Consider the following 22,707-nt stretch of genomic DNA (forward strand, 5'->3'; position numbering starts at 1 on the left):
AGGGGCCGTCGGTCTCCCTGGGCCACTCCGTATCCTGTCTGCTCTGGCTTAGAATGCCTGCGAGCCTTTCATTTTGTCTTGATTATGCTCATGTTTAAATCGTTTGTCTCTTTCACTTCTTTTCTCCCTACTTATTTCTGAAAATCTCTGAGACCAAAAAAAAAATTTCAAATGTTGGGTGTGGGATGACCACAAAAACCACGAGGTGGCAGCCACCGGCTGAGGACGGAGCTGCCGTGGGAGGAGGACTGGTCCAGGTGGCCAGGAGGCCCCTAGGGCACCTACCAGGCCCACAGTTCCCCCCGGAAAACTCCGTCACAGCTGGGCAAGCCAGAGCCGTGCACCAAGGACAAAAGGAACCCTGAGGGTGTCGTGGCACAGCAGGGCCCTGCCCAGACCCTAACGCTCCCTCACCAGCTTGCAGGTTTTTCTTTGCTCTCAGGAGAAACGAAATGGGATCCCCAACTCCTAACACACGCAAAGAGTTTCTCTGCCAGACTCTGGTCCATTCCCAGGCACGAGAGGCAGACGGACAGACACCCATACGCTCACAACAGGGCTGGGCCACGTCAGAGCCAGGAGCCGGGAACTCCATCCAGGTCTCCCACGTGCTGGCAGGGGCTCAACCAGTTGAGCCATCACTGCTGCCTCCCTGAGGGCTCCGGGGCAGGAAGTTGGCGTCGGGCACGGGAGCTGGGAGGAGGGTGGAGAGTCAGCCGGCAAGGCCCTCAGAGCTCCGACTGTCTGGCCGTCTGTTTTCCTCTGCCTATTTTGAATCTGCAACTTTTTTCTTCTATTAAGATAACGGAAAATTTGCTCACAGACAGACGAGCACAGACGTAAAGTAAAACTGCTAAGGTGACAGTGAACAGCCCAAACTCGTTGTGGTCCACATACCATCTCTGCAGATTGTGTGCATGTGAACGAGAAAGTCCCGAGAAGCAGGAGCAGGCGGCTGCGGGGCAGGCAGTGTGGCTGGGAGCTGGCGCCTGTGTGGACCGGCACTCGCCAGGGACAGGGCGCACAGCCAGGCTTCCGACAGAGGCTCCAGGACCCTGGCCAGCCCGGACCTGGCACAGCTTCTCCTGCAGGACGCCCGAGAGCGGTGACTCATCATCAAAGGACCCTCCCCCACTTGCCAGTGGACACCTCAGCTTCTGTCCCAGGGAGGAAGTACAGCTGGGCCTGCACCCGCCGCTGGTGCTTCCGACACCCCTGCTGTCCACCTGCCTGTGCCCCTCCACTCCCCTCAAAGCTTCGGGATCTCCTGCACCTGCACATACACTCTGGGACCTGAGGTCTGGCCTTTGCTTGCTCCCTGCCCCACTCTGGCCGACACACACAGTGTGGTGACAATCTTGGTGCCCTTGCTGACTGGTGTGACTCCAGCATCCCTTACAGGCACTGGTTTGAGTCCTGGCCGCTCCACTTCCAATCCAGCTCTCTGCTAATGCGCCAGGGAAAAGTACTGGAGGATGGCTCAAGCGCTTGGGCCCCTGCTCCATGTGGGAGACCCTGATGGAGCTCCTGGCTTCCACCTGGCCCAGCCCTGGCTGTTGCAGGGAACCAGTGAGCTCTCTCTCTCTTTCTGTGCATGTGTGTGTGTGTGTTTGTATCCCTCTCCCCGTAACTTTGTCTTTCAAATAAATCTTTTTTAAAAATCTTGTATGTGAGAACATCAGCGAGGAGCTTCCTCGTCAGCTGCTGAACTCTAATGGCTCGTGACCCACAGCTTGAATTCTCAGAGCATTTGCAACCAGACTCACGCCCCAGGCAGGTGGCTTCTGCTAACGTAGAGACCGCGGCCTGAGCACTCATTTCCCAAGCAGCATTGGGGACCGAGGGAGGCCAGGACCCACTCACAGAGGTGACCAGAGCAGGACGATGGCGTGGGGCTGTGTGGGCTTTTATGCCTTCTACTCACAACATCGTGCCTTTTTTTTTTTTTAAGATTTATTTATTTATTTATTTGAAAGTCAGAGTTACAGAGAGGCAGAGAGAGAGGTCTTCCGTCCAATGGTTCACTCCCCAAATGGCTGAAACAGTTGGAGCTGTACCGATCCAAAGCCAGGAGTTTCCTCCGGTCTCCCACGTGGGTGCAGGGGCCCAAGAACTTGGGCCATCTTCTGCTTCCCCAGGCCATAGCAGAGAGCTGGATCAAAAGTGGGGCAGCCAGGACTCGAACCGGCGCCCATACGGGATGGCAGCACTGCAGGCGGCAGCTTTACCCGCTCTGCCATAGCACCGGCCCCAGCATCGTGGCTTTTTACTCCCATGACTCTGCTGGAGTTCAGGAATTTCTCCCTGGGCCCCGCCAGCCACAGCTGCGGCGTGTAGCATGCTTTGGCGAGCAGGGCACTGCTTCCCCTCCCCGCCCGATTCCTCAGAAATTCACTCCGTGTTCACAAGTGTTTTCATTGTTGCTTTTTGACCACAATGTGATTGCTTGAGCTCGGGAGAGGGCCTGTTCTCTTTCTAAGGAGCGGTGTATGGAAACCTGGGCTGCTTTAGTATATGTGCTGTCGAAGCGAGCACAGCCTGGCCTGCTTTAGACACTTCCTGTCATTGAAGGGGCATCCACTCCCCGCAGGCCACACACCCCGCAGACCCGGCGCCGCGGCAGAATCTGATGTTGCCCTGCATCACGTTTCCAGCGGAAAGAGGTTTCTAAATTGGGGTTGTTGTATGGTAAGGCACTTTCATCAAGCTCATTTTGCAAACAAATTGGTTTTACTTTAATTATCTTTGGTAAAAATCAGTATGACGGTAGAGAGAAAAATTGCTTCTTAAACAGATAACGCTCCTGCTCGCAGGCAGAGGCCGTCTGTCGTTGCTGTTTTATTCTCTCCCGGGCTACGCTGGCTGCCTAGCGCGGGGCCCCTCACTCCAGTCCCGTCCCAGTCACTGCACACAGGAGCTGCTCCCTGAGCCCAAGCCGAAGCCAGACAACCCGGGGTTAACACCTGGCCTGCGCCCCACACAAAGGTCACCACGCTCCCCCAGCCGTGACCAGCGACATTTACACAGGGATCAGGACCGGAAGGCACCCTCGGAGCCAGGTTCCCTGTCCCCTAGGGACTGTCACTGCTCTCTGCTCTGTTTGTGCCCCCCTTCTCACCCAGGCTGAGTGGAGGGGTAGCTCCCATGAACGTGAGAGAACCTGACCCAGGGACCCCGCAGGCACCCAGGGAGCAGCTTTGCCAGCACCCACCCCACACCCTGGTCCCTTCCTATGACACTAACTCAGCCCAGCCCTAGATAACTCATTGGTTAAGTTGAAAATGCCTGCTTTGTTGCTGATACTGCTTGATCTCTCTGGACAATGCCCTCCGGGGAGCCGAGGCCCCATTGCAAAGAATAAACCAGCAGCCTCAGTGGTTACAGTGAGTCCTGCCCGGGTCCCCCGGTCGCTCGATGCTCATGTCACCTTCAAGCCTAGGTCCTTGGCTCAGAACGCCCACGCTGAATCGGACTTGTTCTCTCATTCATTTCGTTTTGTGTTTTTCTCATGAAAGTTTGTACGCATTACCTGTGAGAGCCTTGGGAAAGTGCAACTCCTTACAATTTAGTGCTTGCCCAGTGCTGAGGTAACAGCCACTGCCCACTGCACAGCAGGACGGAGCTCAACAAGGACCACACTGTAGCCTGAGGAGCACTCCTGCCCAAGTGACCGGAAGCGTTTTCCCCCTGACTCCTGGTAGCCGTGCACTTCCGCTGGATGTGGGACCAGACCAGCAACTGGGACAGCACATGTCCAATCTGGCTCTGAGAGACAATCAAAACCTAACTGCTGGCTTCCAAGAAAACATTTTTTTTTTTTGACAGGCAGAGTGGACAGTGAGAGAGAGAGACAGAGAGAAAGGTCTTCCTTTGGCCGTTGGTTCACCCTCCAATGGCCGCCGCAGCCGGCACGCTGCAGCTGGCGCACCGCGCTGATCTGATGGCAGGAGCCAGGTGCTTCTGGTCTCCCATGGGGTGCAGAGCCCAAGCCCTTGGGCCATCCTCCACTGCCTTCCCGGGCCACAGCAGAGAGCTGGCCTGGAAGAGGGGCAATCGGGAAAGAATCCGGCGCCCCAACCAGGACTAGAACCCAGTGTGCCGGCGCCGCAAGGCGGAGGATTAGCCTAGTGAGCCGCGGCGCTGGCCAAGAAAACATTTTTTTAAAGATTCATTTATTTATTTGAAAGTCGGAGTTATAGAGAGAGACAGAGAGATCTTCCATCCACGGGTTCCCTCCCTGGATGACTGCATCAGCAGGAGCAGGGGCCCACGGAGCCAGGAGCTTCCTCCAGGTCTCCCACGTGGGTGCAGGGACCCAAGCACTTGGGCCACCCTCCGCTGCTTTCCCAGGCCACAGCAGGGAGCTGCTTCATAAGTGGAGCAGCCAGGACTCCCGCTGCACCCACAAGGGATGCTGACGCTGCTACGCCACAACACCAGCCCCCAGAGAAAATATTTTGATCAAAAAAGGAAATGTAGGCCGGTGCCACGGCTCAATAGGCTAATCCTCCACCTAGTGGCACCAGTACACTGGGTTCTAATCCTGATCGGGGCGCCGGATTCTGTCCTGGTTGCCCCTCTTCCAGGCCAGCTCTCTGCTGTGGCCCCGGGAAGGCAGTGGAGGATGGCCCAAGTCCTTGGGCCCTGCACCCCATGGGAGACCAGGAGAAGTACCTGGCTCCTGCCATCGGATCAGCGCAGTGCACCGGCAGCAGCGCACCGGCCGCGGCGGCCATTGGAGGGTGAACCAACGGCCAAAGGAAGACCTTTCTCTCTGTCTCTCTCTCTCACTGTCCACTCTGCTTGTCAAAAAAAAAAAAAAAAAAAAAAAAAAGGAAATGTAAAAGTTGTCAAAATCAAAATGGATGGGGCCAGCGCTGTGGTGTAGTGGTTAAAGCTGACACCTGCAGTGCCGGCATCCCATTTGGGCGCCAGTTCTAGTCCCGGCTGCTCCACTTTCGATCCAGCTCTCTGCTATGGCCTGGGAAAGCAATGGAAGATAGCCAAGTCCTTGGGCCCCTGAATCCACGTGGGAGACCCTGAGGAAGCTCCTGGCTCCTGGCTTTGGATCAGCCAGCACCAGCCATTGTACCCATCTGGAGAGAGAACCAGCAGATAGAAGACCTCTCTCTCTCTCTCTTTCTCTTTCTTTCTCTCTCTCTCTTCCCTCCCTCCCTGTCTCTCCCTCCCTCCCTCTCTGTAACTCTGCCTTTCAAATAAATAAATCTTTTTTAAAAAATGGAGCCACATGTGCCAATCCAAACAAAAATATGAATATAACTGGGAGGTTGTGAAGGCAAGGTTCTATCGTGACTTCCTGAGAGTGACCATCACGAGAGGGCCAGGGCCACAGCTGGCAGGACAATCACTCCTGCGAGACCCTTGGACAGAAGCCTCTTTGTCACGAGTCTTCCTGTGCCAGGATTGTTGCAACCGAAATCTCCCTGCGCCCCAGCCTCTGCAGATGCTGGAGGTTCGTCGTGCACATGCACGGCTGTCACCAAGCTCGGCTACTCCCAGTCGGTCCCGTTGCTCTCGGGAGAATCTCTCTGGTTTTCATTAGCTTGACAACCACGGCACGAATGCTGCCACGGCCTTACACAGAAACCGCCTCAGACCAAGGTCACCTGCCTTTCGTCCTGCGCTCTCGGTTACTGCTGCAGACATGCAGCGCTCCTCTCTCCGTCAGAACCTCCCCTGGCCTCAGCCTCTCCGAATGTGCTTGCAGCTGCCCGGGCTGCTTTCCCCAACTAACACCGCGGCTCCTCGGAGGACCTCTGGTGGCTACGGAGGCTGACAACATAGAAACCTGCGTTTCCACCTTCTCTTGAACAACCGGAAAGTCTTCCTCCCAGTCCCTGCGCACAGGGCACACCCAGCCCCACCCCTCAAGGCCATGTCCAGGGCCCCTGGGCACAGCTGAGGCTTTGCCCGCTGTGTACAGGCAGGTGAGGGAGATGTCCTTGATGGGATCTCCCATCCTGGAGTTCTGAGTCCTACCTCAGTCAGCGCTGGCCGCACACAAGGCAGCAAGTGCAGCCACCCTGTGTCCCGGCTCCATCGCTGCGCAGGGCTGCAACATCTTCCGCAACCCTTCCGAGCGGACAACTTGAGCAGGTTTTTTCCAATATTCTCTATTACAGACTGCGTTCATTTTTACATTGTAAGACACACCCAACCCCCCAGGCAGCACCGAATGACACAATCCTGGCTGAGCTCCGCGCCCTCCCTTGCTGAGCAGCTTAGGGCAGGCTCTGGGTCTGCAGACAACACCGGGCAGGGGTGCCAGTGCAGTGGCTGCGTCCCACCCACACCCAACCCGAGTTGGCCCGGCTCTGTCCTGCAGGGCTCACACGCCGGAGCAGAGAGCCGGCCGTGTGTCCTGTGAGACGGCTACTCAGAGGGTAGCAACGCTGACAGCTCCGAGTCTTGCCTTGACTGGGGGTCACTTTTTCCATCGCTTGACCCGGATTCTTTTCCATGGCCTTCCGCCCCTCTGCTCCCCCTCCCTGCTTTCCCATGGTTCTCTCTAGGCTGAGCAGGTGACCCCGGGGCCTCTGGACTCTGGGTCAATGTTCATCCTCTTCTGCACTGTCCCAATTCTGTTTCTAGAAGCCATGTTTTCAATTTCCAAATATTGTCTTCTATTCTCCAGTTTGTTCTGAGAGCCCCTTACAATCCCTACATTTAATTCACATGCTAAGCTGGCGTCCGAGGGAGCTGCTGTCCCTCAGCCTCCGTGTGCAGACACAGACACACTGGCAATGAAGCGGCTGTGAGGACCCTCCCAGGCTGGGTACACAGGCCCAGGCTGACCCACGGGCTGAGCGTTGAGTGGGCACTGCTGGGCGCCCACGGTGCACCCCACTCTGCCCAGGAGTGGGGGACCAAGGCTTCCTGTGTGAGGTCTCTGCGCAGCCCCCCCAGGAAGGACAAAGAGGGAGGGCTGCCCAGAGGTGCACCTGCTGGACTCCATCCAACCCGGTGTCCACGACAACCTGGAGCCTCTGAGCTTGGAAGGCTCACTCTTGCAGGGCGGTGTCGAGGGCACTGAGCGGTAAGTGGTTCTGACCCTTCAGTCGGAGCAGCTCTGTGGGAAACAGAGGCTCTGCCAGTGGGAGGCTGACCGCCCCCACCCCCGACACACGGTGCCAGCTCCCCGGGGCCTGTATTCAGGCGCAGCCCTGGCCAGGGGGGAGGTGCCCACTGCAGGAAATTGGCGAGAGTCTGAGCTCCTGCAGGCATGGCTGCCCCAGCTCTCTCCCAGCTCAACCACACTCCCTCCCAAGCCGTGTCTGTGGCCAGCAGGGTCGGGGTCCCAGACCTAGGGCCCCCTCCGAGAAGAGTGAGCCTCTTCTCCTGTCCCTCATCTTCACCCCGCCCAGTGGTGTTCGGGGAGGCCTGGGAGAGGGGCGCGGGTGTGCGGCGGCCCCTTAACCGCGCCAGCGCCCGCTACTCTTCCAGGAGGGGGATGGCCTTGCGGGGCTTCTCCGGGAACTGCAGGGCGTACAGATGCGCCATGTACTGGAGCTCCGGCATCACCATCCTCCGGCACATGCGCAGCGTGGCGTTGTCCAGCCCGGGCCTGAGGTTGTAGCCCAGGATGTCGGCCTCGCCCGACTGGAAGGGGCGCAGGAGCCGGTCGGTGATCTGCGCCTGGTTCTGCGGAGCGCCATCCTGCAGGCACAGCTCGGTGAGCTCCTGGCGCCGCGCGCGCAGCCTGGCCACGTCGGAGCGCAGGCGGCGCGGGCCCAGCTCGGCGTGCAGCCGCGCCCACAGCGTACGGTTAAAGTGGTCGTACAGGCGCCAGTCGAGCGCGCACCAGCGCCGGGCCAGCTCGCGGCTCTCGGGCGGCAGGTGCGCCACGGTGCGCGCGCTGCGCGAGTTGAGCCTGAAGGCCACCACGTCGTCCAGGCTCCAGCGCAGCAGGTGCCGCAGCAGCACCATGGACTCGTCGAAGTGCTCCGCGATGAGCATGAGCTGGAAGCGCTGCTCCACGTCGGCGATGCGCGCGCGCACGTAGCCCTCGTCGGGCGGCGCGTTGTGGTCGAAGCCCAGGTCGAACCACATGTTGTTGCGCGCGTACGCGTTGCTCACCACCAGGCTGTCGTTGTAGAAGCGCTCGGGCGACTCCAGGAACGCCTGCAGCGTCTTGACGTGGCGGAAGGCGGGCACGTAGCCCTTGTAGTAGGTGAAGGAGGACTCCAGCTGGTAGCCCGGGTCTCTGAGGATGGAGAAGTAGAAGGTGTCCTCCGGCATGACCTTCTGCACCTGGGGGAGACGACGGGAGACCCTCAGAGCACCTGCGAGCAGAGCCCCGCCCCCACACGCAGCTGTGCCCACAGCGCTTCTCACACACGCGCACACACACACGCAGAGTCCCGCCCACTTATTCTGCACCCAGAGCCCTGCCCCCACACATACCTGTGCCCAGAGCCTCTTCCCCATACACATATCTGCACCAACACCTAGAGCCCCTCCCACACACACATCTGCCCACAGCCCTTCACACACACACACACACCCCTGCACCCAGAGCCCCGCCCACACACAATTCTGTGCCCAGAGCCCCCTCATGCACCTGTGCCCAGAGCCCCGCCCACAAATATGCACCTGTGCTGAGCCCCTCTCACAAACACCTGTGTGCAGAACCTCCCCCCCCCCCACCAGCCTGCAGAGCCCCTCCCACACAGGTGCCCTCCACAGCTCCTTGGAGCAGAGCCAAAGCCACATGCAAGCCATGGAGTGTCCAGAGCAAAGGCTGGGAGAGTGGTGAGCATAGGGGTGGCAGGACGGGGGGAGCCCTCCTGTGGCAGCCGTGGCTGGCCCAGAGGCCTCTGTGTGGGATGCAGAGGGCACCCATGGGTCCCTGGGACCGGGAGCTTCCATCACACTCATCTGCCCTGGCTGTGATCAGCCCATTTCACAGATGAGGAAACTGATCCTTGTAGTAGTCACACATTCCCCAGGGCCCCTGGTATCCTTGGAGGGGCCACATTTATGGTGCCTACTGGGGCCGAGGGTCAGAGAATGGTGATATCCAGAGGCAGGCCACCCGCTGCCCTGTACCTCATCACCCGCCTCCCCCCACCTGGCCTCCCTGTGGCTGGCCCAGGCCACCCTGCTCCCTGCCAGGCATTATCCATGGGGCTCCCAGACTGACTCACACACTCACACTAGCCACGCCCTCCCTTCTCATCTCCTCTTGGAAGAAGAGGCAGGAAAGGAGGTGGCCTCGGGCTGGGACCTGAGTACAGGAGGGAGCTGTGGAGAGTGCATCATCTCGCAAGCAGACACGGAAGCACACGCATGCCAGGCTGGGCAGGGCTGGCTGTGTTCAGGAACCAGAGGGAGGTCCCCAGAGCAGCCACAGGCAGCCTGGAGAAGTGTCCGCCATGGCCTCACACCTGCTCTCGTCTGTCCAGGCTGAACCCCCAAAGTCCCACGGTCGCATCTGCAAGCCCGGGGCCCCGCACCTCGGGGAGGTTAAACCTCAGGTGGTTGCACATGATGTTGAAGCGCCGCGGCGTGCCGGTGCTGCCCTCCTCCGCACCCTCCACGTAGCGCGCCAGGAAGAGCCAGGGGTAGCCCAGGTGGACGCGGCCGCCGGCAGGCAGCGCGGTGGACAGGTTGTGCTTCTCAGCAAAGCGGTACAGGATGTTGAGGACGGTGCTGCTGGCCGTCTTGTGGGTCTTGAGGAACATGACGTTGGTGACCGGAGGACCCTCAGCCTGGCCACTGAGCAGGCTGGGAGGGGGCACGGGCCACAGTCAGCAAGGACCCCAAAACCCCAAGGAACCCCAACATGAGAGCCCCAACCAGGAACCCCCAGCCCCATCACCTGAAAACCCCCTAAGCCTGGACCCTGGGAGCTTCCCCTGGAGGCTGGGTGTCCCCACATGTGCCACAGGCTCAGCCCCCAGCCCCTACTCCCGTCTGGCTCCCCAGACCCCTGCATGATACGGGCCCTGTGGCCTTAATCACACACCAGCATTTCTTGCCTGACCTTTCATGAAGGGACAAAGGTGGGCCTCCATAGCCGAGGCCTGCCCAGCACAGGGCCCATCCCTACACCCGTCCACAGCACCCCCCAGCCACCTTGGAGCAGCAGCCAATGCAGGTGACCGGGGTGGTGGGTCAGGGCAAGAGGAGAAGGACGTGACCCAGAGACCCAACCAGTGGGGCCACACAATGGGAAGGCCATGCCCTGGCCAAGGCCCTGAGTTGGGGCACGGTGGGCTGCAGGCATGGCTGTGAATGGCCACCTGTGTGGAATGTGGTGGGAGATGCCCCAGATCTGACCTTTAACCTCCCAGACACCAGTGGGCCCGGCCCACCTCTGCTGGGAGGAACCAGGGGGCCTTCCAGAGCCACTCATCTAGTGGCGGCCTGGCTCCCTGCACCTAGTGACCTCTGCATGCATCGGCTGTGCCCAGCACCAGCCCCTGGCCCAGGCACAGCCCTGCTTTCCTGAAGCCGTCCCCAGAGCACTGGGGACACACTGGGCTCCCCACGAGGAAGGGCCCGCCCGCCTCCCCTCTCCCACAGGGGAGACAACCTGGAAGGCAAGCAGCCCTGTCCCTGTGGTGTGACAAGGGACTTACGGCAGGAGCAGCTCCATGTCCATGTGCAGGAAGCCCACCAGCAGGAACACGGCCAGGACCAGGAGGAGGAGCACAACCTGCAGGGACCTGGGGGCAGGTGAGTCATCAGTGACCCTCAGGACCTCCTGGAGCCGCCTCCAGGCCTTGGACTGGGGAGACCTGGGCTGGCCTAACTCAGCCCCACCCTTGCCATCCACTTTGTTCAGAACTGGGGGCAGGGGGATGGGGACTGAGGCACATAAACCTGAGGGGCCAGGGACCCTCTGGGAGACAGATCGGGTAGGGTACAGAGGGGTGGCTGAGGGGCAGGGACTGTGTCGTCCCAGACTCCATGCTGGAGGACGGCCCTGTGTGATGGCTCCTGGAGGGGGGTGCAGGTGCTTAGGGTTGGGGAGCGCGGCTGGGCAGGTCACCCTTCAGGGGTTTGCTTCCACTTCCCACCCCATCCCTCCCAAAGGGGGGACACAGAAAAGATGCCACCCAGAACCCAGGACGAGCCCTCACCAGGTGCTGTTCATGCTGACCCCTCAGCTGGTGCGGATGTGAAGGTTATATTCCTGCTGCTCCGGCCGCCCCACCTGAGGTCTCGGCTGTACCAAGACAGAGGCAAGTGCCAGGGACAAGGATCACCCCACACACACCTGAGAAGGGAGGAGCCCACAGCAGGGGCCGGGCCTGGTCCCAGGAACTCTGCAGGTGGGGCGCAGGCAGCAGCACCTGAACTCGGGGTTCAGATCAGGCGGGGACTCCCAGCCCTCCTGTCCCTGGACAAAGATCACGTCGACACATGGCAGCAGAGGGGCCCCACCAGTAGCCAGGCCTGCCTGCCACTAGCCAAGGCCCTCTCACTGAGCAAAGATCACACGGGAGGGGCCAGGGCCCTCTTCGCTGGGATCTGTGCCACCCCGGAGGCCACCGTGCACTTCGGCAGAGGGGGACCTGAGAGAGGGAGAGGAAGCCCCTCCAGTCTTGGCGAAAGGGGGCTGTCCCAAGTTTCTGTCTCCAGACCAAGTCAGTTCCCCCAGCCATCGGGCTTCCCCAGGACATCATGGTCACCACAGATACAAGGGGCCTCTGACCACCCTCTGCAGCCTGGGCGTGACCACTCTAGCCTCCCACTCACCTTGCCCACTTCTGCCTCAGCCCAGCCTCAACCCACACCCACTGCTCTCGCTGCTGGTTCTTGCAGGTCTAAGCCCAGCACAACGAGGATGCTGGTGGCTCCCAGGCACAGATGGCTACCGAGCTCCAGACATCACACTCACATCTGGATCAGCAGCAAGGGAGAAGCAACGAGGCCAGACACAAATGAGAATCCCCAGAGCAAACGCCACTTGCGTCTTGTTGGCCAGAACTCGGTCGCCTGCTCACATTCCCCCATTGTCTCTGTGGTGGGAGAAGGGGGTGGGCACGGGCGCCCTGACGCACACCCAGGAGAACATGGGGATGGGGATGGGGATGTGGCTGAGCCCGGGTCTGCCCGGCCTCCCCCGTGAGGCAGAGGCTCCTCTGAAGGAAACAGGCCTGGGGCCTCCCCCTCGCAGGCGAGGACCACCTGGAGGCCTCCATCAGTCCTGACGCTGGGGGAGGCCAGGCTTAAGACAGAACCAGGAAGCTGCACCGACTCAGTGTCCACAGCCAAGGAGCACTGGGACCACGAAGCAGGACACAGCCACCCTGGCCGGCCCCCAGCCCCAGCGTCCCCGGCTGTGCACCCCAGAGCCTCGGGTGGTCCTTAGCAGTCTGGCAGCAAAAACGAAGCATGGGTGTGCCTCACAGTGTATTGGGTCATTTGGCCCACTGTGTGTTCCGGTGAGAGCTTCCAGCACCTCCGTCCTACCCGGACCCCTCTTGAGATGGGTGTGAGTCCAGGGAGGCTGGGTCTTCCCCGTTCCTCACAAGGGCCCTGGTCAGGACTGTGATAGCCACCAGGAGGGGCTGTACCCAGCTCTGAGCTCCCTCGCCCTCGCCACACCCAGCACGCATCGGACCACAATGCTGGTGGCTCAGTGGGTGACTAACTAGCTGGAGTCCCAGCTGTCAGAGGCCCAGAGCAGACACAGGTACACTCACCTCACTCTGATAACAACTTGGCTCCTGGACCCAGAGCCGCAGAGGACTGTGCCCTGTGGGTGCCCCAACCACTCCCGGTGCCCCTGTGGCACTCCCAGAGAGGCCTCATATCTGCTCTCCCAGGGAGGTCCCACCCCACGTCCTCCCCCACTTGGAGGAGCAGGAGGATTGCAAGGAAAGGGGTCTATCGGCTGCAGTCCCACAGCAGGGCTGTGCCTGGAGGGGCGGGGCTTTCGGATGGGCATTTGATGCCAAGAAAGCTTCTGAGTGGGAAGAAATGGAGGCAAAGAGGGGTGGAGGGACAGGGCAGGGAGCCCCACGTGAGGTCAGGCACGGTCACAGCTGGACTCCAGGAGCTCACTGTCTGCAGAGGACACCGGGGGGAGCTTCCTGTGTGCGCTGGGCTTTAACGCTGGGCTTTACAGGGTGCACAGGAGCACGGGATTCCAGCAAGGGGAAGCCAGAGCAAGAACTCTGCCAATGCCTGGGAGAGGGCAGTTGATGGGCAGGTGGCTGGGGCCGGGGAGGTGGGGGCGGGACAGCAGCCAGGCAGACGTCTGTAACCAGGATTGGATCAGCACCAGCAGGCTGCCGGGGGGAGATGAGGGTCCCTGTGTTCCCCAGCTGTCTGCTCCTTGGGCTGGGCCCGAGCAAGAGCCCTCACACTCCTGTGCCCTGGGGGAAGGGGTGATTTCTGTAGAGAGGGTCTTGAAATTTCGTATAAGTGGATTTTAAAGCTCAAATGGGTGACGATGAGGAGCCCGGCTCTCCCAGACACTGGAGCTGACAGAAAGTCACCTCTACAGGAGAGGACACATGGCCAGCGGGACGAGAAAGGCCCAGCGAGCAGAGCGGGCAGGGCCAGCTCCGGCTTGCCGCTCAGCCCAGGCCACGGTGCACTGCACACCAGCCACGGTTTACAAAGTGAAGCCGCCAGCGAGTTGGCGAGGAGAGCTGAGGCCAAAGTTCTAAGCAAACGGTCAGAGTCAGGGCTGTGCCCAGTAGTCTCCAGGAGGGAGCCCATGCTTGTAAACAGAAGACACGTCTGCCGCTCTGGGTGTGAACTCTGGGTGGGACTGGCTCGCACGACAGGCGTGTGGTGCCGGCCGCCCCTCCCTGCCGCCTCGTGGGGTCTCTGTGACCGAGTATGTGCCCTGCCCTGCCACTGCCCAGTGATTGCCATGTGTCCCCTTGTGCAAAACACATGACGAGCTCTGCCCCTGGGGTCTCTATGGACAGTGCGGATGAAACTTGAAGCCCAGAGCCGCGCTAACCAGTGGGAACACTGCCCCTGCCCACGTGGCCGTCCCTGGAGCATCAGCATCCTTCCATGGGGGGCTGGAATTGCCTGTGGGGCAGCAGAACATCTCCTGGGGAGGCAGCACTCTCGTGGGGAGGGGATCTCTCCCAAGGACCGGGGCAGAAAACTCGGATGGACGCCAGGACCCTGTGAGTCTGCAACGGGAGGGAAATGGACATCACCAGGCTGGGACACCAGGGCCACTCATCTTTCATCAGACCATGGAGGTTGGGCTCTCGGTGGGAGTTTCCAGGGGTTCATTCTGACTTGCACCGGGCTGCTGTGCGAGCTCGGGAGGCACCCACTGCCCTGTGCGGCCTCCTCACCACAAGGGTGGCAGAACCGGGGCCGGATCCAGTTCCCAGGACCTTTGGTTGAACGGCGTCACATAGCAGTTTCTGGGCTGTGGGCCCCAGCTGTGGGGCCTCACGGTCGAGTGGGGAGGGTGTGGCTGAGGCAGCGCCTGTTGGGTGCTGTGGGCAAGGTGGGGTCTAAACCCCTAATCCAGGCCCTTGCCTTTCACCTGGAACAGCATTCTAAGTAAGGCACACACTGATAAAGTTTATTTAAAAGGTGAGGAAAACACACACATGGGTGGGCATTGCTCAGGAATAGAGGGGCCAGGAAGGGAAAAGATGGGGGGGGGGGCAGAGAAAGAGCAAAGGAGAGCCCCTCCCAGGTGCCAGCCTCTTTTGAGGTTGGAGAAGGGGTGGTTAGGTGGTGCCTCCCCCAGGGCCCAGGTAAAGGGAGACATCCTAGAAAAGGCTTATTTGACTGACAGGTAGGCTGATAGGATTACATAGGGTGAGTCAGCTGTGGCTTCCACCCTGTGGCCCTAATCTAGCCCCCTGCCTTACCCACCCGCGTCTCTGCCCCCCATCCTGTGTTCCCCAGTGCGGGCATCCCTCCAACAGCAAGGGTAAGTCAGATCCCAGCTGTCCCTCAGCCCACAGGGCTGCCATGACCTGGCCCAGCAAGGCTCTGCTCAGGGTCTCTGCCCAGTGGCCACCTGAGCCTCACTCCCTCCCCACCCCACCCATACCTCCTGGCCTACACCTCTCCCAGCAGACAAGGCTAGAGCCTCCCCCACAACAGCTGTCTCTGCAAAAGTCGGCTTGCCTGGGGACTGCGACTGATAGCTTCTCACTGCTCACACAGTCCCTCCTTCCACCGCTGTGGCCCCATCCCAGTGATGCCCCTCCCCCCACTTCCTGCTGCAGTCCCACACCCAAGGCTCAGCGACCACATGGAGGGGGCTCCCAGCGGCCACAGTGGGACGAGGGGCTTCAGCCGCTAGACAATGGCAGCAGCACATCAGATCCGCTCAGCTGCAGCCAGGGGGAGAGGACCACGTTGGCCCCCCAGTGGTCAGGGTCCAGGCTGGAGGTGCCTGTGTCCAGGGGAGGAGGGACAAAGAGGCGCCACTTGAGTCACCAGCTCCAGCTGACAGTTGGCCCCTGCTGCTGACCCTTTACCAGGTGTGGGCCTTTTACAGCTCCATATAGTTAGGGCTTAACTGACTGATAAGGCTACTCATCTGCCACTCCTCCCTGCATACCAAGCCCTCCCTCTACCCTTCTCCTGGCCGGCAGGGCCCCACAACCTAGAGGCAGGGACCAGCCCACCTGGGGGTCCTGGGCCCCCCCAAAGCTGTGTCTGAGGATGGCCCCTCCCTGCCCAGCACACCCCTCCCTGCCTGAGGATGCTCCAGACCCTGCCGGCCCAGCCCAGCTGGCTCTCATCTGTACAAGGGCAAACCCAGATTCAAAAGGCTTTTCATGAAGTTTGGCTCCCGATGCAGATGGAGAGCTCTCGTCTTTCCCTTTCCTTAGCCGTTGCTGACCTGGGAAAACCTGTCGTGAGCTCTTTCTCCAACTGGGAGAGGGGTGTAAACCTCCAAGAAGCTTAACAAGTCCCGGGGACAGCTGCTCCCCAGCGAGTGTGGCCGGGGACAGCTGCTCCCCAGGGAGCGTGGCCGTGAGGGCAGGAGCCGGGCGGCAACGCCATGTCTTGTAAATGTGGGAGCAGTTGTTTTCCTTTCCATTAACTCAGTGAGCTGCACGGGTGGACGAAGGATGAACCCCAGGTGACAGATGGAGCCTGGAGTCTTCCTCTGCCCCCAAGGACTAGTGGTGTCCCCAGCACATCCTCCCCAGGCAGTTCCGGCTCCTGGGCATTTCTGCCTAAGAGGGCAGCCACACCCCACTGTCCTCGCCCAGCAAACAGAGCCAGGCCCTGCCCCCCACCCCCATCACCAGCCCCTCGGCTTCTGAGTCCCAGGCCACAGCATCTGCCTGGAGCCCAGGACCATGATGCTGCCCAGGTGCCACAGGGGACCTCAAACTTGGGCTGCCAAGGCCATGAGTGTGGTCTGCCAAAGCCAGCTGGAGCCAGTGAAGGGGGCAGGGCATCAAGCCTACAGGGCTCCAACCCTTGGCCAGTGCTGGGGTTCCCCGCCTCTCCCCAACACCCACAGGGCCCCAGGAGAAGCCTAGGAGGGATGACTTTTCCCAGGAGGCACTTGAAACCTGCTTGCTGTCCCCTTCACAGGCCTCTTCCCCGGGCAGCCATGAAGGTGTGGGGGCCCAAGTCCCCTATGGCCCTGTTGTAACTGAAGCCGGCTGAGCACCAGCCTGACACCTCCTTCCTCCCACGGCCCATGGTGTCAGGAAAACAGGAAACTCACCGAACTTCCAATTTGGCCCTTCCAGGAGTTTCTATGACAAACCCTGCCCAGACCGAGAGAGATGTCCAGGTGAGGAAGGAGTGGGGCAGGGGTCAAGCCACTCACAGGACCGGGCTTGGGAGGAACAAGCAACCCTCGCTGTGGGCCAACACCCAGCTCCCTCTCCCTGCCTGTCCAGAGGAGCTGCTTGCCACCCCACGGCCTCTGGCCAGGGTCACGGCAGCTGGCAGCCTAGGCTTCATGTCCACCAGCACGGAGGAGCCCCCAGGGGTGGGCCGGGGCCCCAGAGCCTGTCTCCAAGGACAGTACCAGTCACACCCAAACAGCATGGTTGTGGGGATAGGACCCAGCTGACTTCCACAGGGCCAGCTGACCAGGTCCACGGCCGGAGCAGCCCTCTGGGCTTCTCTTCCCAAGTGCTTCCTTCAGTCGTGGTTGACCCAGGAATGGACACAAACTCCAGAGTCATTGGCCCTGGCCACCTGCACACACGTGCCATGGAGCACACCTGAGCCTCAGTCAGACGGGTCCTGCTGGACCTGGTCCACGACCAGGGCAGATGTCAGGGTCCCAGGCCCACTGCAGATGCAGCCTGGCTCTCACAGACACTGGCACTCAGAGCACAGGGAGCAGGCAAGATGGGCTCTGTGCCTCATGAAAGGGCCCCCACCCTCCAGCCCTTCCTGTGCTGCCCATATGTGGCCACAATGATGGCACCAGCAGAGCCAGCCAACACTGGAGCCACGCAGCCTGGCAAGACAGGCAGGCACTCAGGGCTGCCTACCACGGTCCTTCCACAGCCACGGAAGCAGCACCTCAGGAGGCCCCACCACCCTGGACCCAGGCAGCAGCCGGAGCCTGGTAAGGAGACCCAGCCCTCAGTTGCCACAAGCCAGGAACCCACAGCGCGTGGCCCTCCCCAGGCCGCAGGCTCCCAGCTCCGGGTCTCCCCACTGGCCTCTGCCCCAGGAAGCTCCTCCCCCCGGCTCGCTGCTGTCCCCTCTGTGTGCCCGGGGCTGGTGGCTCTGCCAAGAAAACAAGTGTGCCGGGCCACACAGGAGCCTGCAGCACTGGCACAATTCTAGGAAAACAAACAAGAGGCTGGGGCGGTTGGGCTGCTTGGGGCTGTGGGAGGTGACTCAGCAGAGCAGGGCTTTGTGCCCCTTCCTCCCAGGAGCCTTGGCTGACTCCATGTGCTCGGAGGCACCTGGGACTGGGCAGCCTGTGTCGGAAGTGCAGCCGGGCATCCAGACGCGGGAAACCTGTGACAGTCCACTGGGCTGGCCCTGGAGCCTCTCCACAACAGGGACAACATCCACGGGCGTGGGCAGGGGGGTGACCAGGTGGTCCAGGCCGGGAGGCCACGAGGTGGGAGGTCAGAGGTCCCCAGTGGGGGCCTCCACAAGCCACATCCTAAAAGCAGTCGGACACAGTGGCGACCGTGGGCGCACAGGCAGGCAGTGGGCCCAGGAGCCAGGAGGAAGGCTCCAGCCGGCCCTGGAATTTTCCCCAAACTGGACGGTGAGCCAGGGACATGAAACGTGAAGTATTCGTGACCACACCCACCAGGGAAGGGAACCCGGGCTGCTGTGCGGGCAGGAAGCAGCCCCAGGCTCAGCCACTACCACTGCCAGACCTGGTGGGGACCCTCCAAGGCAGCTCAGCTCCGCCCCAACCCTAGCGCACTCTCAAACGCACACAAGTCTCAAGGCATCACACCAGTGTCCCCACACAGGTAAGATGCAGGACTTGGGCCCGGTGCCCCCTGCCCATCCAGCAGGCAACCAGACCCCCACGCAGTCTCAAGGCCTCTCTCACGGAACCCCACAGGCCCCAAAATCCTTGGGCCAGACCAGCAGAGAGGGCGTCGGGAGGGATGCTGCACAGCCGAGACGAGGCTGACACACTGGCCTTAGGAGGTAAAGCCCCCGAATCCAGGGCGACTTCCTGCTACAGACACACACAGAACGCCTCCTTCTGCCGCCAAGGACCAGAACACCGGCATCCGAGGCGCTGGCCTTACCTCTGCGAGCCGCCCAGCACGAACAGCATGCTGGCCTCAGGGCCTCCGGCCACGCCAACAGGCACCACCACCCTGGGCCCTGCCTGCTCCAGGATCCCCGGGGCAGAGGCGGAAGGCAGGTGTGGCCACTGTGCGAGTGTGAACTTAAATCCCCTCCGCTCACCTGCCAGCTCAGGTGCGAGGCCACGCCTCCCTCCCAGGCTTAACTGTTCTGTCAAGAAGAACCGGACCTTCCCTCCTCCATCACCACGCAGGGCCCTGGCCGCCGAGAGGTGCGTCCTGTGCCCGGGAGGACGCTGCCCACTGCAGACCGGCACAAAGCACCCGCGCCACAGCAAGGACCACATTCCAGAGGTTTCTTCTCACTCTTCTTAAGGTTGCTCCACGTGAGGTGGAAACAGGACCGTTTTTCAAATTCTGGAATGGAAAAGGAGTTTCCAAAGAGGATGTTTAAACACAAAATAAATACAAATATTAGCCTTAACTGCATAAAAGTTCATTTCTTTCTTCAGAAAATATACAAATGCGACTCTAAGACAAATGACCAACAGTCTGAACCCAACTTAAGTCCACATAGACAAAAGCTTTCTGCAAATCTGCAAGAAAAATACAAGTACCACAGAACAACGGGAAAGCAGCCTGGTGACCCTGCCCAGGCCCGGCTAGCCCTGTGCAGGCCGCCTGGCCGACCTGGGCCTGCCCCGTGGCTGCCCTCACAAGACACCCCTCTGCACCCAAGTCCCACATTGGCCTGAGCCCTGAGCAGTTTCCTGTTCTGCTCAGTGACTCACAGGGTTGGGCACATGGCCAGGGAGGGGCTTGGAAGAGGAGACATGCCATGGATGCCTTCCCCACCCCAGGGATCAGCCCTTGGCATCACAGCCCCCGTCCAGCTTGCCCGGAACGTCCAGTGCCAGCCAGAGGCCCTGGGGTCCTGGACTCTGGCTGGACACTGCAGACCCCTCTTCTGGGCCCCAGGGCTGGCAGCAGCCCCAGGGGCTCCACCCAGGCACTCAGAGACCCCACATTCCACTGCCCAGGGAAGGCAGAGGGCGTGCCCCACCCAACAGGAAACTCCGCTGCACCTCTAGCTCTCTGTCCAACACCACAGGCTCAGTCCTGAAACAGAACAGATGTCCCCGTGTCAGCTCGGTCCACCCACAGCACAGGTGGTAGGGCCAGGGGTAATCCGCACCTAAGGCCAAAAGCACCCGGGCTGGACTTCAGCTCCCTGGATCTGGAGCAGGAAGAAAAGCTGAGGTGGGCAGAACACACAATGCAATGTGATCCAAGCCCCTGGCCAGCCAGAATGGTCCTGTGCTCAGAGGGAGGTGGCCACCTGTGACAGGTGGTGTCTGAGCCTGCAAGAGACAGAGGTCTGCTGGGTGGATGGCAGCTGTGGAGCGGTGCACACACCCCTGCCTGCAGAGCCCCAGCACAGAGGGCCAGCTGGAGGTCTCCCCCCGATCCCCGCCAGCTCCGGGTGCCCAGGGCTCTGCCTCCATTCACACAGCCCCATCCCTGTGCCAGGCATGGAACCTGGCCCTGTCAGGAGGGATGGGTCTTAGCCAGACCAAGACCAGCAGGGGGGCAGCCAGGGAAGGGGGCACCAGCCATGTTTGTTTCTCCAGCTGGCACTGTCTGGCTGGCCAGGGGGCCCAGAGCAGTGTGGACAAAGGGTCCATTCTTGGGTCTGAGTTTCAGATCCCAGGGGTGGGGGTACAGGGGAAACTTCCTGTCCCCAGCAGGTGGATGGTGCCTGCCACTGGCTCTCCGCTTTTAGCCAAATGAACGCCTGCACCCGCCATCACCACAGACATCCGATCAGCCTGCATGCCATCTGCCCCTCTGACCAACGGCTCCACAGCCACAGAACCCGGAAAGTGGCTGCAGGAACTACCCGGGAACAAACGACATCACCTGACTTCCAGGCCACGTCCCACAGAACAACTGTTTGCACACAGGCTGGCCCAGGGCCAGCAGGGCTCAGGGCTACTCCAGCTCCACAGATGCCACAGCCAGGAGCCCAGGGACGACCACACACCTGCCACAGGCACCTGGTGGCAGACAAGCTCACTTGGTTTCAGCCACACCCCAGCCATCTCCAGGCTCACCTGCTCCTGCGGGCTCAGGGTCCTGGGCAATCAGCAACAGGCAGGCCCTAGGGAGAGCCGCATGCCAAGGGACCCGAGTCACCTGGGAAGCAGGATGGACCTGGAGAACCCAGAACAGTGTGGGACAGCCACCCCCAGGTCCATGTGCTGGGCCAGGTGGGCAAATCCCTAGCGTGGTGGTCTCTGGGCCCCCTCAGACACCCCCAAATCCTGACAGCTTCCCTGCCCCCCGCCACACTTCCCCAGGCTGAGCCCACCAGGCCCACATCCTCTCCCTGCCTCGTCCAGGCAGCTCCCACCCCAGCAACAGCAGCCACCTCTCTGCCCCATTATACAACATCTTCTCATGTTGCAGCTTCTGCTAATCCAAGGGCCGCCCTCAGAGACGCAGGCTCAGAGTCGCAGGGCAGGGTGGCGTGGCCATTGCTAATGTGCATGAGGCTGCAGCCTGTAAGGCTCTAGATGCCTGGCCAGGCGCACCTGACCCTGTCTTGTGGCCACCAGGAAACCGTGTCCCCATGGGCACTGAGGCAGGTGACCTGCCGTGAACAAATTTGTCACCCCAGACAGAAGGGCATGGTGGCTACCTGGGAGCCACAGGGCTTCTCAGAGGTCCCTGCTGGTACTAGCAGAACTTTCTGGATGTGAGAAAGGCCCGCCCCTGTAGGCTCTTCCTTGGGAGGCTTTGCTGGCTGTGGCATAGTCCACTGACTCCAAGGTGTGCTGTTATTTGCAGAATAACAGCCAGGGAGGGGGGTAAGAAGCCACACGTAGCTCCTCCCCCATTTTGAACAAACAAGAAGTGAGCCATCGCACTGCCAGGGACAGACCTCGGCCTGTGAGCTCAGGAACCCGAGCTGTGATCAGCAGGGCAGGGGAGCCCCAGCAGGAAGTGCCTGGCGTGTTGCTGCACCCATCACAACAGCAGCCGCGCAGGGCAGGCACAGTCAGCGCTGCCTCCTCCTGGGATGGAAGCCCACACACCAGAGGCCGGGAGGAGGCCCGCTCTCCTGGGACCAAGGGCAGAAGATGGACAGGACTCTTCCTCACTCTTGCCAGGAGCTCAACAGCCAGGGGCCAGTGTGTGTGCTCCCAGCAGAGGAAGGCCAGGCAGCTGGCCAGCAGGGCTCAGCCTCTGTGGGATGCTGTGGGAGCCCAGGATGCACCCTGCTGTCACTCTGGCCTCATGGCGACCACAGGGATCATGGCCAAGGGCAGGGGGCCGCACCCAGCAGGACAGTACACCCGGGTCTGACAACAGAGGGACCCATCCAGGGAAGAGGGACAGTGGTAATGGCCACAGGTCTGCCCAGAAGACCCAGCCAGGGAAGGGAGACAGCGGTCACAGCCACAGAACTGCTCACAGGGACGAAGTCAGGTGCGGGGACAGTAGCCATGGCCAGAGGAAACTGAGTAAGCCCTCAGACCCACTCGCCCCCTGCTCCAGTGGCAGCCTCACAGCAGGGGGCAGCCTGGAGGAGGCAGCTCAGGTATCCAGACCCACTGACCCTGCTGGGCCAGCATGAGGGGCTTCAAGTTGACCCTGACCCTTGCCCTCTGGTCATGATGAGGACCCACGAGGACCCCGCCTGTCCACAGCCAGAGGCCCTCTTGGGGCAGCAGGGGCAGTAGTGCACCTCGTCCTCAAAGACCCCTCCAGGGACCTCGTTCGGGCCCAGGAGCCGGTAGCTCAAGGGCTACCCCTCCTCCAGGGGTGAGCTCAGCTCCCACCATGATAGAGCAGACAGAGGGACAGGGTGGGGGCTGGGGGACAGGTCTCCCTCCTGACAGCTGGGGTCAGGCCCTAGGTCACAGATGGCACCACATCCAGGCTTCGAGGAACTGTGCCACACAGCACCCCACACCTGGCCATCACAAGACAACTTTTCTAGTGACGGCAGCGAGAA

The 22,707-nt window shown here is 61.0% G+C and overlaps 1 protein-coding gene across 2 annotated transcripts; it reads right to left on the minus strand.

Annotated features, from left to right (window-relative positions):
• Window positions 1-119: 119 nt before the first annotated feature.
• GAL3ST2 (galactose-3-O-sulfotransferase 2) lies at window positions 120-22,565 on the minus strand. 2 transcript variants are annotated; one of them, XM_008252398.4, is made up of 4 exons: window positions 18,850-22,565; window positions 10,605-10,691; window positions 9,477-9,747; window positions 120-8,271 (listed from the first exon to the last, which is right to left on the minus strand). In XM_008252398.4, exons 2-4 carry the CDS (start codon window positions 10,625-10,627, stop codon window positions 7,453-7,455), a joined length of 1,113 nt encoding a protein of 370 aa, XP_008250620.1. In that variant the 5' UTR covers window positions 10,628-10,691; window positions 18,850-22,565; the 3' UTR covers window positions 120-7,452. The 2 variants fall into 2 exon arrangements, with proteins under 2 accessions (XP_008250620.1, XP_069925998.1); XM_070069897.1 differs by lacking the exon at window positions 18,850-22,565 and adding an exon at window positions 18,687-18,842.
• Between the last annotated feature and the right edge of the window lie 142 nt (window positions 22,566-22,707).

This window comes from Oryctolagus cuniculus, chromosome 3 (genome assembly GCF_964237555.1).
Source record: "Oryctolagus cuniculus chromosome 3, mOryCun1.1, whole genome shotgun sequence".
Lineage (NCBI taxonomy): Eukaryota > Metazoa > Chordata > Mammalia > Lagomorpha > Leporidae > Oryctolagus > Oryctolagus cuniculus.

Excerpts from the sequence above, each read along its gene's own strand:
- GAL3ST2 (XM_070069897.1), bottom strand. The coding sequence starts at position 18,715 with ATGCTGTTCGTGCTGGGCGGCTCGCAGAG. Across the intron at positions 10,692-18,686 it reads GTGCTGGGCGGCTCGCAGAG|GTCCCTGCAGGTTGTGCTCC; the intron begins GTAAGGCCAGCG and ends ACCTGCCCCCAG. Across the intron at positions 8,272-9,476 it reads TGAGGTTTAACCTCCCCGAG|GTGCAGAAGGTCATGCCGGA; the intron begins GTGCGGGGCCCC and ends CGTCTCCCCCAG.